Source organism: Canis lupus, chromosome 3, assembly GCF_048164855.1.
Source record: "Canis lupus baileyi chromosome 3, mCanLup2.hap1, whole genome shotgun sequence".
Lineage (NCBI taxonomy): Eukaryota > Metazoa > Chordata > Mammalia > Carnivora > Canidae > Canis > Canis lupus.
In genome coordinates, this window is record NC_132840.1 from 14,216,883 (window position 1) to 14,234,852 (window position 17,970).

Below are 17,970 nucleotides of genomic sequence, written 5' to 3' on the forward strand. Positions count from 1 at the left end.
AATGGACTCACTTAATGAGAACCATAATGAAAGCTGAATTCATATCGAGGCTCCTCTGCAAAGTCCACGTTCTCTCCCTTGCTTCATATTGTCGGGGCAATCTTTCCTCTGTGTGGTCATCAGACAGGGGCAGGTGTTGTGGAGGATTGAAATGTTGCTATCTCTCCAGTACCAGCCTCCACCTCATTCTATAGCCATAGCACACTGATATGGAAAAGCCATTATTAATGGCTGCTGCGATGCCAAGAAGTTATTATTGGCATGAAAGGTTCGGTTGTTTTTCACTTACATGTACTGGTCCTTTTAAAATACATTCTCTAATTTGTTTTATGGGAACAATTAAGTATAAAGTTTTATTTTTATTTTTTATTTATTTATTTATTTATTTTTAAGTATAAAGTTTTAATAGGAAGACAACTTTTCTCCTCTGGGGAGCCCAAGAGCCTGTTCCTCAGTGTGGAGTCATTGAAAGTAATGATTTTAGAGCTTTGCAGGCCAGAATGTCAAGTCCAGCCTTCTGTCTTACTCACTGTGGCACTCTGGGCAGACTGTTTAACTTCCCTGAGTTTCAGTCTCTTTGCTATATAGACATAATGGTAGTTCCCTCAAAGATTGCTATAATAATTTAATTAGATAACAAATGAGTAGCATGTGTTCAATAAATTTAATCCCCTTTAATAATTACCTAACAGAAATGTTCAGTTTGTATCTGCTTTTGCTTAATATATTATTTTGGAAAATAACAAAATCAGGGATGTAGGCCTAGGAATACAAGTACACACTCAAACAGTGACCTTTCTTTCCCCTGCTGGATTTTTCCCCGGGGCCTCAAGTTTTAGCCACCATTGACAGGTCAGAGAGGAGGTGGATTCTGATGCGTGGGGCAGTAATTCCCAGGGTGAGAGCAGTAAAATTGGAGTCAGAAAAACAAAGTCCAATCATCGATACTTAACTAACTCTATGACCTCTACAAAGTATTTAAATTCTCTGTTCTTGTTTTTCTCATCTGTAAAGTAGGAAAAGAAAAAATATCTGTTCTGCTTTGTTTGTAGGTGAAAGCCAAACATATTTCTTTAACTCTTATGATTATACAGGAGGATGCATCTGTCCTTTTTTTCTCCTTATTTCATTTAATCCATAGCAAGGATAGTGTTGCTACAGGCTTATGTCTTCTAATTTGTAATCACCAAGAGATGCTTGAGAACTCTAGGATTCCTATTCTTATGAAGTCTAGCACATTATCAGTTGAGTATCTTCACACTTATTTTAAAGAAATTATTCATCCTCTTTAAATGATACCATGTGATACATTTATTATGTGATATTAACTGTTATTTAAATTTTTAAATATTCTATTCAAGAAATAGCAGTATTCATGCATCAGCCATTAGGAGAGTAATTTTTCTGTAGTCGGTGAGGTTCTGATCTCAACTTTATTCCTCTCTCCTTTAGAACATTTGAATTACATCTTTATGTTGTTTAGGTTTGGGGTGTGTGTGCATGTGTGTGTGGGGGGGTCCCCTTTTTCAGAATCCCATCATTCTTCATTTCAGGCCTTTTGGGAATTGTTATTAAAGAATTTGTAGAATGCAGCTGCCTATTCACAGCACGATGCATTCATCAAAATAAATCCATTTAAAGCGTTCAATTTGTGGATTTGTCCTCCTGATGCACTAAAATAAGAAATGTTAATTTCTTGCAGACTATTACCAGATGATTCTAAATATCTGCCAAACAGGAATGTCTGTTTCCTTGTGAGGAATTTCCATAATAAAATCCTGGCTCCATAGCTGAAAAGGATAGTTTTATATAAACAGAGAAAAACAACAGCAAGTATTTTCCCTAAGGGCACTTTCAGCTACAATTTACCAATACTGCTTAGTTATTTCTGTCTTTTATGCTTTTGTTTTGAAACAACGCAGTTTTACCTGGATGCCCTCCCGGATATTCAGGAATTAGCTCAGTGTGTTGACTGGATCTGCTAAAGGCAAGACCTCCGGAAAATCGGGAGGCTCCACCGCCTCCCCCGCTTCCCTCACCCACATCTCCAGAGGGGAGAAAGGGTTAAGGACTGTTGGAGAATAGCGGGGCGGGGAGGGAGCCCCGAGGAGGCCCGGAGCAGCAGGCCGCGCCTGCAGGTGCAGCTTCCATCAGCGGCGCGGCGCGCGGTGGGCTCTGAGCGCCGCTGTGAATTTGGAGGAGGGACCGCGGCCACCGTCGGGGACCGCCGCGGAGAGGAGTGGGCGTGGCCTGGCCGCTCTGGATGCTTGTTAGGAAAGATGCTGGGTGCTTGTCACTGAGGAGTCAGGGCTGTGTGCGGAGTGTGTGTGTGTCTGTGTGTGCGTGTGATACAGAGAGAGAGAGGAGGGAAGGACGGAGAGCTACTGAGAGACCCAAAGGTGCTGAAGACCTAGACAGCGCTTGGAGAGCCGCTCAATATCTTTTGGGGGAGCCTAATAAATGTGAACATGGGGTCTATCACCGGAGCTGTCCTCAAGCTGCTACTTCTGTTATCTACTCAAAATTGGAACAGGGTCATAGCTGGGAATTCCTGTAAGTATACAGCAAATGATTTAAAACTTGCAGTGGTGGTTGTGTGTGTGTGTGTGTGGGGGGCCTCTCTGCAAAACTTTAATTCTGTTGTTTTTATGATTATTATTTGCAACTGGAATTGCTGCAGAGCATATTGCTATAAATGAAGCCTCACTTAAAAATCTTGCAAATATGACTGGCTTTACACATGTCTTTCCTCCTGGTCTGGTCAAAATATGCAAAGTGTCATTTCTTTTTTTGTCCATGAGCAGACACTTATCCTCTCGTCTTTGAATATTCATTGAGAAAGCTCAAGTTCTAGTAAAACATTAAATTAGCATCTTAACCAGGGAATAGCCTGTGAATGTCTTCATTTCTTCCTTTTTAAGGATTACTGAATTTTATTGGAATTATGTCTAACAGGAAAACAACTGGCAGACTTTACATTATGCTGCATTAGCTTAGATTTCTGAAGTTTGCACTGGCAGACTGATAGCTGGCTGCATCTTTAAAATGATGCCGGGCTAATAACTGAAATGCACTGCAGAATTCAGGAGCAAAACTGGTGGAGGTGAACCCCAGTATTAAGAATCGTGCCCTCACTCTCTAAAGATTTAAGTACTCTTGAAAGAGGGGGCTTGATTCCTCCATTTTGCTTAAAGGGAAAACATTCAGGTGATTTTTTTCAAAGTGTTAATTCTTAAAAGTGTTATTTTTAACTTTATATATTTGTGATTGAATAGTCTAAGTTAATTGATTCAGGGAAGATTTATTAAGACCTCATTTCTTATTTAAGTATCATCCAAAATAATTTGGCAGAACTCTCTTCATCCACTTTTCATTAGAGATAGAAAAAGTTTAAAAAGTTATATTTGGCTTAAAAATCCCCAGATGGGAGAATTTTCCCCTCCCCGATGAGTGATAAATAAGCTCTGCACATTCAACTCTTTATCTCTCTCTCTCTGATTTAAAAAGAAAAGCTCATTTGCTTTTCCAGAAAGGGCTGTGAGGCCTGTTCAGGAATTTATGTTGTTACTGTATAACCAGGTTTAGGTTTAGGGGATACAAATAAGCCAGGAATCAGGCATTTGCTATGGCACATCCCTTGAGCACACTAAAGCACTCTGATGTGGAAAAAACATGATAAACAACCTTTCTGGCACAAGTCAAATGTCCATTTACACTGCATGTCTGTGATTTCAGGTTCCCATGCAGTATCAGCTCATTTAATAGCAGAGTGTATCTATCACTGGAAGAAGAGGACATCCCTCAGATGCTGCACTATGTTTCAGATTCAGTTTTAATTTGGTTGTATAAGAATTCCATGAGACAAGAATATTTGCATATTTTCACCTGGTCAGAATCTTGGAATGCTGTAATAGTAGCATTTGACGAGCGTTGCAACAAAAAGACAATAACTAGACAGACACACACACACCCATGCACACAAAGTTTTGTAGAGAAGGTATAAGTAATTCATCGTCCAACTACAGAAGTTCAACAAAAAAGGAAGGCACTAGAGGTCACTCTTACAATGTAAAGCACATCACTTGAAGCATCATTCCCTTCAGAAAAGCAGAGCTGAAGTCTGGCCTAGACACAGTCATGTCTTTCTAAGACACTGCCTGTATTGGGGTTAATAATATATGAATATGATTGCTGTGTATTTGATTGAATGTTTTCTTGAAGTCCAATAAAAGGCAGATTGACATTAAATAGCTTTTTGTTGTTGTTGTTGTTGTTGTTATATATCTTTTTAGTGAAGGGCAGAGGAGCTGCTGAGACCTGAGTAGAGCAGAGCATTCAAGGGTGCTTAGCTTTGGCTGGGCCTCTGACTAACACTTAAAATTTCAACCCTGGCTCTGTATTCTCTCAGCTTTGGTTTGTTTATGATGTAGTTTAATGCTCTTCTAAACATTTGAAAAACTTAAAGAACTTATAAAATTTTAAATTATTAGGTATTATTTAAATATTAAAGTTGGAGATCTTGATTACCATATATATTGAGTTGACAGTTCTTAAAGTGTCAAAAATGCAATTAAATGCCCTCATATCATTAAAATTGCATTGAATAATTTCTTGTTAGTATCACTTGTATGATTTGCAATAATATATATTTGAGAAGATTCATTTCCTAATTTTTGTTTTATTCTTTAATTTAGTTTTTTTTTTTTTAATTTTTGGAAGGAAGCAAGGTCTACTTACTATGAAGGTGCTTTATATGTTTCATCTTGTTTGAAAGAACAAGTGTATGTGTTTACCAATTAGGCTGCTGTTCAGTGTGTGGACAAGTGACCATCAACCAGCACAAGCAGTTTTTTAGATTTTTAAATGTTTTTCAGCATAAGCGCTTTTGAAGTGTTAAAATAGCACCAATAATTCTTCTGGACAAGTCTTCATATTAAAACATGAGTCAATCTTGAATACCAACGTTAAAGTCAGAGAGAACTGAATATAAGGAAAGAAAATTAAAGGTTAGTCTCCCAGGTGAATACAAAGACCTTCTTGCTTTATTTACAGCTGATTCACCATGAGCAAATCTGTTCTCCACTGAGTCAGCCCAAGACTACCCAAGCCTGCCAATGTGAAACCTTTTGTGGGACAGCACTCTAAACCAGGAGTAGCTCAGGGATTAGGTGCACTTTAATTCGAATGTTAGTTGATCTGATTAATCAACATAGTAATAACTTTACATTGGAAGGATTCTATGCAAACACATATACGTGTTCATGTGTATGTGCACGTGTATGTATGTATATAAATCTATAAACCATCAGATGCGTGTGCTCACATTTATTTGGTGGCTCTGCTTACTCCTCACCTATCTAAAGATGTAATACGTCGAATGGACCACATTCTTTGCCTACTAGTGCCCTACTTGACACTTCAAAAGAAGTGAACCAGCCCCAAGTCTTTCTTCTCTTTTCTGGTCAAGACAAATTTGTTATTATATTGAGGTGTTCCTTTCACAAAAGTTTAGAGACAGGTCCTCCTGGAAGGGCTTGACTCTTGATACTTTGCACAGACTGTTGTTGGTTTCTTCGCTTGCCTTGCTACCAAGAGATGTGAATTGAGAAGGGAGATATCTGTTTTTATAATTGTGCTTATGGACCTACAGTTTCTTGCTGAACATTAAGATGTTCTGGGGGAGAGGTTGACTCACCACAAAAGAACAGAGCAGGTGTATGTACTAAGGCAAGTAGGAATCTTGCTGTTACTTGTACTCTTGCAGATTATGTGACAAAAGCTTTGTGGCCTCCTACTGAGTCTTACTTTGAAAATATTTAATGCTCATCAAATAGCTTATGAATGACTTAATTAGAAGTTAAGTTCTTTCTTTTATCTAATTGAAAAAAAAAAGGCTTATCTGAGGTCTACCTTGAAAGAAGCATGGAAGGAATATGTTAAAATCAGCAATAGATGAAGATGGCTTGAGTGGATGATCACTCTTGTGGGCTCTGGGATGCAATGTGAATGCAACTGGACAGATTCCCAAATTGTTAAAACTCAACTTTGTAACTCTTTCCTGAAGCTTCCTACTTTTTCTCCTTCTCCCAAGAATTTCTTTCCATGGCAAAAAATAACTAGACTATAATAGTAAAGTATTGATGAAATATAATTGTATGATACAATGCATAAATAGCTGGCCTTTGTACATAAAGCTGAGTGTGCACTTTTCTAACAGTGATACTGATTTGTTTTCTTCAGTTTGGTGGATTATCCTCCTCACTACTGATTGTGTGCATCTCAGATAATTTCTAATAAGGGCGTCTCCAGCTTTGGAGGTAACATAACTCATAGCCAACAACATGGGGATCAAAAATTTGGCTTTCACAGGGCAGCTTTCACAGTCAGCGAGTAATACTTGCTCTTAGTAATAAACATTATTGTCTTCTAAAATTTTGGAATTTGTATGTATCAGATACAAACATTTCCTTTATGGGACCCAATCTCTATATCAAGATTGAGTTAATTTACCTCTTCAGTGAAAACAAATTAATAGAATTGCATAACATCAATTGTAAGATAATGTAATATTTAGCCCAGAGGTTGGGAAAATAGAGCCCACTGCCTTGTTTTGTAGAGCCTGTGTGCTAAGAATAATCTTTATATTTTTAAATGTTTTAATAAATAAATAAATAAATAAATAAATAAATAAATAAATAAATATTTTGAAAAAATAAAATAATTCTTCATGGCACAAAAAATGATACAAAATTCGAATTTCAGACTTCCATTCCTCTCAATAGTCGACCTGTATGGTAAAAATTTGTACTCAATTATTATTATTATATTTTGCATTTTATCAATAAAATTTTCTCAAAATTGATTTCCCTTTCTTTATATGAAGACTTACATGATATTCTTTATATCTGGCCTTTTATAGAAAAAGTTCATTGACCTTTGATTTAAATAACATGCAATATAATGGTGAGACATAGATAGTATATAGATTACACTGCTCCGATAAAATTTATCCTTAATTATTTAGCACAGAAATACATACTTGGGGAATTGTGGTACTGAAAGTAATTACTAGGAACTATATAACAGAAGAGACCTTCAAATTACTATCTTCCTCATATATTTCTTCTTAAAGACTTTATTGTTGAGAAATCTTGTTATTTCAGTGGGTGTGAATTATTTGTAATCATTTGTAATGCTTCAGCAGTTTTGGTTGCTAAAAGGGCACCTCCAATCTCAAGTAATCCCGTTAATATAAGAAGTTCAATAAAGTGTATAAGTAATTGTATAAGTAATTGCATCTTAGATATTTTGAATGAAAATTTGGTTGTTATTTTATACTTTCATGAGTAAATTATCTCATTGCAACTAATCAGAAACTTGCATTTGGAATCACTGATTGTATGAGGGAGATGATCTTATTGAAATAGTATTCTTGTCCCTATGACTTTTACAGTAGCAGCTTCCTACAAATTCTGAAATTGGAGAACTTTCTAGGGTAAATTAAAAAATGGACTTTCATTTAAGCACTGCCCACTGAGAATTCATAATAATTAAGCAGGTGCCTTTCACCTACTCATGCCAACATAATTAATTTTTATGTAAATGTCTTCTCCATTTGGAGTTGTATTTACTTTTCATTTCCAAGAACTGATCATTGACCTCATTTTATTTACACTACCCTGTTTAATGTAGTTTTTTTAAAATTTAAGTTAAAAATATGATGGAATATAACACTTTACAAATTATTTTCATTGAAATTCCATTGTAACTTTTTTCCCCAAAGCAAATAGCCATGTGTTAAAATATTTTATTTTTTATAATTTTGTTTTTAATGGCTCAGCTCTAATGAAATTTCTGTCTTATCAAAAAACCAATTTCCAAATCAAAGACAACCAAGGACAGTCTTGTAGAACTTACTGAAATGTGACTTGCTCTGGGTGTCAACAGAACTATAGTGGGCTTCATGACTATCCACTGTGAAGAGATGATAAGGGACGGTGACACTGCTGTTACATGGCTCTGAATTTTTTTCACAATAGAGTATAAGTCTTGCTTTATAGATATCTATTTTTCTCAATTTGATACCATATTTAGAATTTGAATTGCTTTTACCTCAGATAAATCAATATTAGGGCCTTAATATTGTCAACTAATGAATCCCATGACCTATAGGTTGCTGGTTGGTCAGTTTATCTAAGTCTTCTACTCTCCTTTTAAAATCTCTGTATTTCCTTCTTAGTGATTGAAAGTTCACAGATGGGCCCAGCTCCTGAAAACAGTGGAAAGAGTAGTAAAAACTTATCCAACATTGTTATGTACATCCCAGATATATGTATTCAGATTGGTAGTGAATATCTCTGTGAAATATTAAATAATGCAGGGTTTGTTCTGATTTTTTTCAGTGGTCTGGTATTTCAATTCTTGTTTAGCTTAATTTTTTTTTCATTTTTATTGATTCAGAAATTTTGGCTTCAAAAACCTGCTTAGTATTTGTCTAGAGTCATTGTTATTTTTCAAGACAAGTATGATAGGGAAGGGGAGACCTGTTGCAGAATATTTGCTTAAAATATGACGTATTTCAAGAATTAACTACATGCATGTGGTGAAATGAGCTGTGTTGTATTGGTGGTGGAGTGAATTCTCATGAAATATATGGATAATTGTTTTGATGGGTATTTCAGTTAGGAACTTTTAGAAATACTCCTTAACAAACAGATCTTTTTTTTTTTTTAAGATTTTATGTATGTATGTGTGTATGTATTTATTTTATTTATTCATGAGAGAGAGAGAGAGAGAGAGGCAGAGACATGGGCAGAGAGAGAAGCAGGCCCCATGCAAGGAGCCCGATGTGGGACTCGATCCCGGGACTCCAGGATCATGCCCTGGGCCGAAGGCAAGCCCTCAACAGCTGAGCCACCAGGTGTCCCACAAACATATCTTTAAAAACAGGTCTTGAGGGATCCCTGGGTGGCGCAGCGGTTTAGCGCCTGTCTTTGGCCCAGGGCGCGATCCTGGAGACCCGGGATCGAATCCCACATCGGGCTCCCGGTGCATGGAGCCTGCTCCTCCCTCTGCCTGTGTCTCTGCCTCTCTCTCTTTCTCTCTGTGTGACTATCGTAAATAAATTTAAAAAATTAAAAAAAAAAAAAAACAGGTCTTGAATTTTCGGATTAAATGTTAAGGTAAATCTCAGAAAGAGAAGTAAATGCTCCAAACTAAACACAGACAGCTATGGAGCTTTGGAGACTTTGTGATTATCTCTGAAAGTCCTTCTTAAAGGAAGAATGAACTCATCAAAAAGCTTCAATTAACTAAATAAACTTAAATGAAATTATTTACCGTAGAGATTAATATTGTAATTTGAAGGTTTTCTTAGGGTTTTAAAAAAAAGACTTAAAATTTCTTGAGAAATAATAGTTTACCCATAACTCTAAATTATAGTAAATTGTATTTCTAAATAACAGAAGTGTTATTGATCATTGGATTATCTTGACTGCTTTTTGGGGAAATTTTGATGTCTAAGGTTTCAAGACTCAAATTTCTTCAATGAGTTCTAAAGCTGTAGTGGTCTGTGTGCTTCAGTTAGGTATACATATATAAATGTATGCATATGTAATTTTTACTTTATATTCTAGAACCTTCTTTCCTTGTTTTTTAGTCTATGAATTTAGACCTTCTACAAAGCTGATTTCTCCAGGGTCCATTTAGTAAAGACCAAATCTGATATGCTACTGCATAAGTAAGGTTATTTTTGTTTCCCAACTGATTTCTGAAGGATAAAGTTTTTGTCAAAATGTCTTTTGCTAAGGTATTCAGGTACTACGTATTATTATGTACCATGTACAGTATTATGTAATGGTACATTCTTTGTACATGTAAAATCTATTGCAAATTACCATTATTGCTTCCATTCTTTTGAGGAAAATTGGTATTTGGAAGAGGAAGAATATGTGTTTGGTTTGAGGGTTTTTTTTTCCCCTCCAATGAATTTTTGTCATGGTTCATGGAAAAGTGGTACTCTGGTAATAAAATCAAAGCTATAGCATAACAGGAGGTAAAAGTGGGTCTGTTTATGTTACAGTTAATGAGTCATTCCAATGTAATAATTGGGAAAGTGAGTGAAGCTTGAAAACATTTGACATTTTAAGTAGTTTAAAATTAGTAACTATAAAAGTTTTTAATGCCAGAAGTATTTAATAGAGCAGTAATGAAATTTACCTCTAAGGTTTTTAAATCACAAAGGAAAAAATGGTGTGATATGTATCAGTTGGCTATAGCTCTAATTACTTTTTTTATTAAGTACCTCTCATTACTTGACAGTGCTCTAGAATAAGAGATTATGTGCTTCTAAATCATAAAAGACATATTTGTTTTTGTAACCATTCCCCCTCCCCCCCGGCAATTATGGTACTTACAACTGAGATCATAGGTTGATACTAGTTTAGAAATAGCATGTAAATATATAAATTGACCTGCCTTCCTATAATTGTGTATATTGTATACTTTCAAAGCAAACTATAACCTATAATCTTATTGACTTACTCTGCAGTTATAACTTTAGATTTTTAAAAAAATACCCCTTGAATAAGGACACTGATAAACTTTTTGGAATTGTTCTCAAGTCGGTAGGTGTCTAGATGACGTTGAATAGACATCTGAAATGAATTGCTCACACCCAAGAGCCCCACAGTTTCCTACCAACATGACCTTTGCTCTCTCTATCAGACCCAAGAGAGAGATTTTGGGGAAAATTTGAGAAAGTTAAATTTCTCTCTGGGCTAATAGCTGTGCTCTAAGAGTTTGAAAAAAAATCTATCTACAGATACATATCTTCAAGACATCTTTAGTTTTCAAAGATAATGAGAAGTATTTGCCTTTTAAAATATATTGATCAGCAAATAGCCAAACAGAAGGAAAGAGCTAAATTGAAAATGGTCTATAAGGGAAATGAGTTGATGAGATGAAATTGTCATATTGTGTGTGGGTGCATGGATGTGCACATGTGTGCTCCTGTGCATATGTTGGAAGATACTGTTGGTGGGAATTGGGAATGGTCCATATTGGTAGAGAAATAGAAAACATTGCCTCTGGGTGGCACATTTTTAATTAAGTAGTATTGGAATTATGTCGTGTTGCTACCATACCAGAATAATCTTTGGTATGGTTTTAAAGCAGTATGTGGGACTAAAAATAGCAAGAGGTCTTTCTGGATCCAATTTAAACTCATCCCAAACAGAGGGACAATGTTGCCCTTTTATGATCCCAGAGTGCTTTATTTTTTAGGATATGACTTGGAGATCTAAGGGTTCCCCAACACTTAACTTCTAGCCAGTCCCAGGTTACTAGTCTTTCTGAACGTGTTAACGAAGGCAGAAAATGGCTGGAGAGATTTTGGCTTAAACACCACTAGATAAATTGAAGTTAGAATATAACTCTCAAAGACAATGCAGTAAAGTGACACTGGTATCAAGAGAAGGGCATTATAAGCAAAGTTTAACATTGTTCACATCATTCACTTTTATTTCTCAATTTTGGCTGATTTTGAACAAAAAGAATCTATCTCCAAGGCGGGAAGCTGCATGAAAGCTTAGCAATCCTCATAATTAAGGGTTTATAATACATATTTACATTTGCCATGTTTTAGATGTTTAGGACTTAATTAAAAGAACATTGCTGAAATAAAAACAATTCTATCTTAAGTGGTGGTGAGGGAATTCTGTGCAAGGTTATAAAGCTGCTCCGATAGGCTCTTTTGTTCCATTGTGTATATGATTTCTGTGCTTATTTGAAGCGTTGTGCTTTAACATGGAGCCTGTATTATAATCCTGTTAAGAAAACATCAGGTGCCTGTAAAATGCCATAACATAATCTTTTAAGTATCATAAGATATGTAGCCTTTCCTAAAACAAAAGAGAGGATGATTTGGGAAAGGAAGCAGTTAAGAAAGCAAAGAGCAAACACTGAAGACAAACACTTGGTTTCTTAAACTCATAGCATCCTATAGGACCTAATCACAAAACAGAACACAGTGAAAGAAAATATTTCATAGCCAAATATCTATTGGAGAAATGGAAAAAGTAGGCCAATAAAAATCTGATGTAGAATTTTAGGTACTAAGAATAAAATGATGATCCCAATAATTTGCTATGCTTGACATATAAAACTGAGCCATTTACTGGTGTGGCCTTGTAAATGACCACATTCATTTCTTGAAAGTCTTGCTATGTGCTTGCCTGTGGAATGGTTTCTTTCCCTCTCTGTCTCTCTATGTATACAGATGATTGCACTATGAAATTGATTAGCATGAGAAGAACGTATGTAGTAGTATTAATCATGAAAACATTCTCCAGAGAAGATGCTTTTAGTTCTCTGATTTTCTGAGTTAGCAAAATTGAGCCTTGATCATTTTCCTTTTTTCCTTCTCCTGGATATGAGGATGATCTGGTTGTGGCATCTGTCATCTTAGGGATTGCCAGGGTTGATTTGGCTGGTAGGACCAGTGTGGCAGCTGTCTCCTTCTTCCCTCACGACTTCCTGTGACTTCCAGTCCTTCCGTTCCATATCATGCATGATTTTTAAATACAACACATATTATTGTATTTTTAGGGAAGCCTGCCATAATGCATTGATATCTTTAATCAATTTGTGAGATTTTATCAAAAAAGAAGGTAACTCCTGCCTTTGTAGCTCTATCTCATTGCTAGGTGCTTTCAACAGTAAGTTCAGCCTTATTAACACAGCAAGCATCTTCCTCCTGTGTATCTGGTGATCACTTCATGGGTGTCTTCCTCACAATGTTCCTCCTCATGTCCTCTGGCCTCTATCATCTGGCCTTTACATCTGCTGTTCCCTTTGCCTGATGGCCATCAATCACTTCTCTCTAAATCCTCCTGGAAAACGTCTACCTAAAGCAAGCCTGACTTCCTTGCTCTATGGAGTCTTAACTGATCAAACCATCTCAACTGTCACCGTCTTGGCAGATACTCTGTAGCACCTTGAGTGTTCGCCTGTTCCTGCCCTGATCATAGACTCTCAAACTGTATTTTTAGAGAATATGTCTCCTTTACAAAACGGTGAAATCTTTGAAAGGCAGAGGTATTATTTTAATCATTTCTGTGTCTGCAACACCTGGCACAGTGCCTGGAGAAAAGAAGATATTCAGGAAATTTGAAAAGAATACACCAAAAGGTGGCTTATCTATATTTTTTCAGTTGAAACACCAAAAAGAGAAGAGATGAATAGAATCAGGCTAAACTGGAGCACTGTGTGTTATTTTAATAATTAAAATTATTTTTATTTAAGGGACCACTTATTTTTTGCTTTTTTTAAAAAAAACTTTTTTTGGATTTTGTATTTATCTCTATTATATTTCATTTAGATAGGGTACTTTATTCTGGACTGTCATAATCCATACTATCATGGCCAACTGGCTCTTATTGGCTCTTTCCCTCCCTTACCCTCTTTGTATATGTAGCAGATATACTTTGATAGGCCAGTATCTCCCATCATGTTTGCACTAAGGGCCTTCAGTGGACAGGCAAACACAAAACACATCATGAGTATAAGGTTGGAAGCGCATCTGCTCCTGTCCAGACCCTCCTTGCGCCTCTCCATCTCTGCAGCACCTGCCAGGTGATGACCTCAGTTTTGAAGCTTTGGTGCAAAGTTGTCTCCACATTCTGGAAAGAAATCTTTGTCTTTTTCACGTATCTTGGTCTTCAGTTCCTTTATGTTGGCTTGTTTTTTATATTTTCCCATTTGAAGCCTTTTTCCCTTACAGAGGGTAGAAAAAAATGAAATTATTCTCTATTTCTTAAATTTTCATCGTTAACTTTATAAAGGGTATAATCACAGCTTTCTTACTCTTCTCTTGCCTACAAATGGGCAAAACTTTTCTTCATTGCTTTTAGGTATTTCTTAAGCATTTATGGGTTCCAAACTTTTATTTTCCTCTTTGAATTGTACACATATTCTTTTTGTTAATTTTCTATAAATTTTTATCACTCTTTTTGGATTCCTGTCATGTTTTTTTACTTCTTAATGTGTACCTTTGTGATTTTCATTGCCCAAATTGTAGGGTTTATAGCTTTCTGCATATGCTGACATATGTTATCATTCATATTGACAAATACTCCTTTTACTTTGGGCTCTGTGGACTCTAAGGTGGTGGAGGCAGACATTATTATCATTATTTTACAAACTAGGAATTGGAAATTTAGGAGGAATTTCCAAATCTGCTGAGTAAGGAAGAATAGAGCTAAAGGCTTGGACCCAATTTCAGTGATGTTAAATCCATTGCTCTTTGAATTGGAATATACTCATCTTCTCCATGAGCCTTTGAAATCACCTCCTCCGAGTATTAGAACCCACACATGCCTGTTCTCAAGGTTCTGTCTCTGGCATGTTAAGTTATAAGGTGACATGTGAACTTTCTTCCAAGAATTCTATCACTTACATTTTATTAACAAGCTCTTCCTTACTCTTCAGAGTGAAGTGTCAAACATCATTGGAAAAATAACTGTAAAATATCCTCCTCTGAACGTCCATTGACTCCCCTTGGTACCAGAGACCTACCCACGCAGTCTAAATTCCTCATTTGAGTCAACAGTTCCAAGCACAGGTTACAAGGGACTGAAAAAGCTCAAATCACCAAGAAAAACCAACTCCTTTCTGCAAGATTGCAACACTTTGTGACCCGGGCATTCTTCCCATGTTGTTTCTTTCTCTGTTAAACACCTCTTCCTGTCCATTCTCTTCTCCATTCCCTTTGGGTGTTATATTAGTCTGTGAGGGCTGCCATAACAAATGCCACAGGCTGGGAGGCTTAAACAACAGAAATTTATTTTCTCACTGTGCTAGAGGCTGGAGCTCAAAGATCAGAATGCCAGCAGGGTTGGTTTCTGTGAAGATTTTCTTCCTGGCTTGCAGATGGCCATCTTCTTACTATCCCCTCGCATGACCTTTTTCTCTGTGTGCAGAGAGAGAGATCTCTGCTGTCTCTTTCTCTAAGATACCAGTCCCATCCCACTCTGAGGGCCTGTCCCACAAAGGCCCTACTTTATGATCATATATAACCTTAATTACTTTCTTAAAGTCCCTGTCTCCAAATATAATCACATTGAAGGTTAAGTCTACAGCATATGAATTTTGAGATAGGGAGCACAATTCAGTCCATAATGAGTGCTCTCCCTGTCTCAGCTTCCTCAGTCTTCTTTTGATATTTGGGAGAATTTTTGAAAGCTTAAAAGCAGATATGTTGCTTTTACTGACTGAAGCACATCAGGTGAGTGAAGTCATCTTCCAGTTGAATCCCTCCTCCCTGCCATTGATAGGATGATGCACAGTGTGCTCATCTGTTAGCTTCTGCTGCCTGGTTGCCATGGTTGCTAGTTACCACCGCCCTATCTCTTCAGTGTTTCTTTCCTTTTATCTGCACCTGGTGCTCTCCACCTGTCTCCACCTGAGAGTTTCTGATATCCCTTAGAGGAATGCATTTTAGAGACACCAAAGAATGCCTTTCTATCATTTCACAGTGGTTTTATAACTTTGAAGCAAGTCATTTTCTTTGCCTGCATTATTATTTTCTAAATTCTTCTTCCAGCAAGTCTTAGAGATCTACAGAATGATAATTTACTTTCCTTTATTAAAATCACCTCTTTATTTATCACCCACACTCCCACAGCTTTTATCATAAATATTATTTTATCCCAACCAAGCTCTAGTTGTGTTGTGATTTGCCCTGTGTGTTTCTCATGTCCTCTTCTCAAAAGTTGATTTTGCAGTTTATTTTCTCTGGTGCTTTTCCTCTTTCTATTTGCAAATCTCGGCACACAGATTCTTCCTTTTCTTCCTGTGATCCTTCTACGTCTAGCCACAAACAAACAAACAAGCCATAAATAAAATGAACAAACAACCATGATTCTAATAACTTCCTTAAATTCAATTTAAAATTTCTCTAATTTTGAATTTGTAGAATGCCCTCTAGTATTGGGAACTGGAACAGATGTTTGCCATACATTATTTCACTCAATCTTAACACAGCATCTGTTCGCACCCAGTCTTTCTTCTTATGGGTGTTTTTCCATCCTCTCCAGTGCATTTCTCTTGTGGCTAAATAGTCCTTGTATTTATCTTTTTTAATGGTTCATAATAATCTATCAAGTGGATGCACTCTTATTTAAACATTCCTCTATTTTGAACCAACTGATTGTTCATTGATTTATTTTTAAATTTTCCCGTCTACCAGTATCTGCTTGTACTAGTATATGGTGATCTTCAGAGTCTTATAATTCTCTAAGATCACAGTATCTTAAGCCATTTACAAATGTCAGTATCTCAATGTGTTCAATGTCTTGTCCCACTCTGTCTGGCAAAAATCTAAATTTCTTTTGGAAGGAGAAATTTAAAGCAATAGCTGTCTTACATACTTTCCTTTCCTGCTCAGGGATTTATAACACTTAAAGATGGTTCTATGTCTCTTCTAGCAGTATCATTTGTTCAAGCATGGATCAGAGGAGGTGGGTAGAGATTGCCACGTCTGACAGATCTCAGAAGCGCATCTGTCACCCTGCAGGAAACCTGCTCACTCATCAATTGGTCCTGTCAGTTATACACACCGCTGTCTCATCTCTGCAGCCCTCAGCAGCACCACCAATCATCCCTACATGTGTCCCTCTCAGGAGCTCCATGCCATGGGCCTCCGATGTGCTACTGCGAACGTAGGTTTGTGGTTGTAACCATGAGCCTAGTGTTTTCTCCAGAAGGCATGAGTCACTATTTATGGAAGGAACCTCTTAACTGCCATTTCACCCACCCCTCACCCCCCCACCCCCGGTACTGATTTGATATCCTTCCGGTGTCTTAAGAATTTTGTCTTTCTTTTTAAAAACCTTATGATTTCTTCCATCTTTTCGAGAAAAATTTCAACGTCATGGAAACAGACTAGTATTCCTCAGTATGTTTATTCCCTCTGAAAATCAGGGAAAGCAACCTATATTTAATGAAGATCAAAATGAAAAAGAAAACATTTCAGATTTACAATTTTGAATGAGAACTGTTTCCATTGCTAAACCAACACCTGTACTTGAGCCAATCTTCCGGAGAGAAGATTGGATTCTGTGAAATACCTGATGTGTCTTGGAATGGGGCTCCTCATTAATCCCAACCCATTTCTAAAAAAGAAAAGTATCAGAGGCATTAAGGGCACTTTGTGCTTCACTCTTTCTCCAGCTGTTGACCCCTATTCATCTAGCCCAGTTCTATTTATAGTATGCCTGAGGCTCTTGAAATTTCCTTCTTACTTTGTATAAGCAGTATACTATACCTTTAAATATTTGCTCTATCAAGCAAAGCAATGAGACCCCCATTTTAATGATATTTTCTTTGATATAACAACATTAATGAGATGCTTTCTAATTCCCTTCTTATCCTCCTGATTACACAGGTAAAAAATATTAAGGGAAAGTGATTTAGTACGGCATTAATTAATTGGTCTAAAATGAATTTCTTCTTAATTTGTACAATAAATTTGTTAGGTGGACGTCTGTGACTCTGCACTTAAGGCAGTCTCTCACAAAGTATACCTTCATAGTTTTATAGCTTGGAACTAATTGGATATTGTTGAAAATAAATGTATTTAATCCCATATTTCATATGCTTGGCAAAAAACCAGATGAAATACTATAAGCAAATATTTAAACTTAGAGTTGAAATTTATTGCTTTTCCTAGAATGAACTTTTTTTTTTTTTTAATTAAAAGACACAATTGATGCCCAGGACCAAATGGAACATTTTTAATGGAGTGTTTGAACTGAGAGTTGTGATCAGTTTTGCACTTTACATTCAATAGATGTTTCTTAAGCTATCCATTCTTCTAATAGCAAGAGATACAAACAGAGTAAGTCCCTGCCTGTCTACCCAGTTGCCATTTCAAGAATCTGCTAATTTCTAAACAGGCTTCTGAAGTGATGT

General features: G+C 36.5%; 1 protein-coding gene across 1 annotated transcript in view; it reads left to right on the top strand.

Moving 5' to 3' along the window:
- Positions 1-1,991: 1,991 nt before the first annotated feature.
- The window catches only part of CNTNAP4 (contactin associated protein family member 4), a 241,907-nt gene continuing 225,928 nt past the window's right edge, over positions 1,992-17,970 (top strand). Inside the window, exon 1 of the mRNA XM_072818909.1 lies at positions 1,992-2,553. Coding sequence (XP_072675010.1) covers positions 2,469-2,553 — 85 coding nt within the window. The 5' untranslated portion in view covers positions 1,992-2,468. The remainder of the gene's footprint in view (positions 2,554-17,970) is intronic.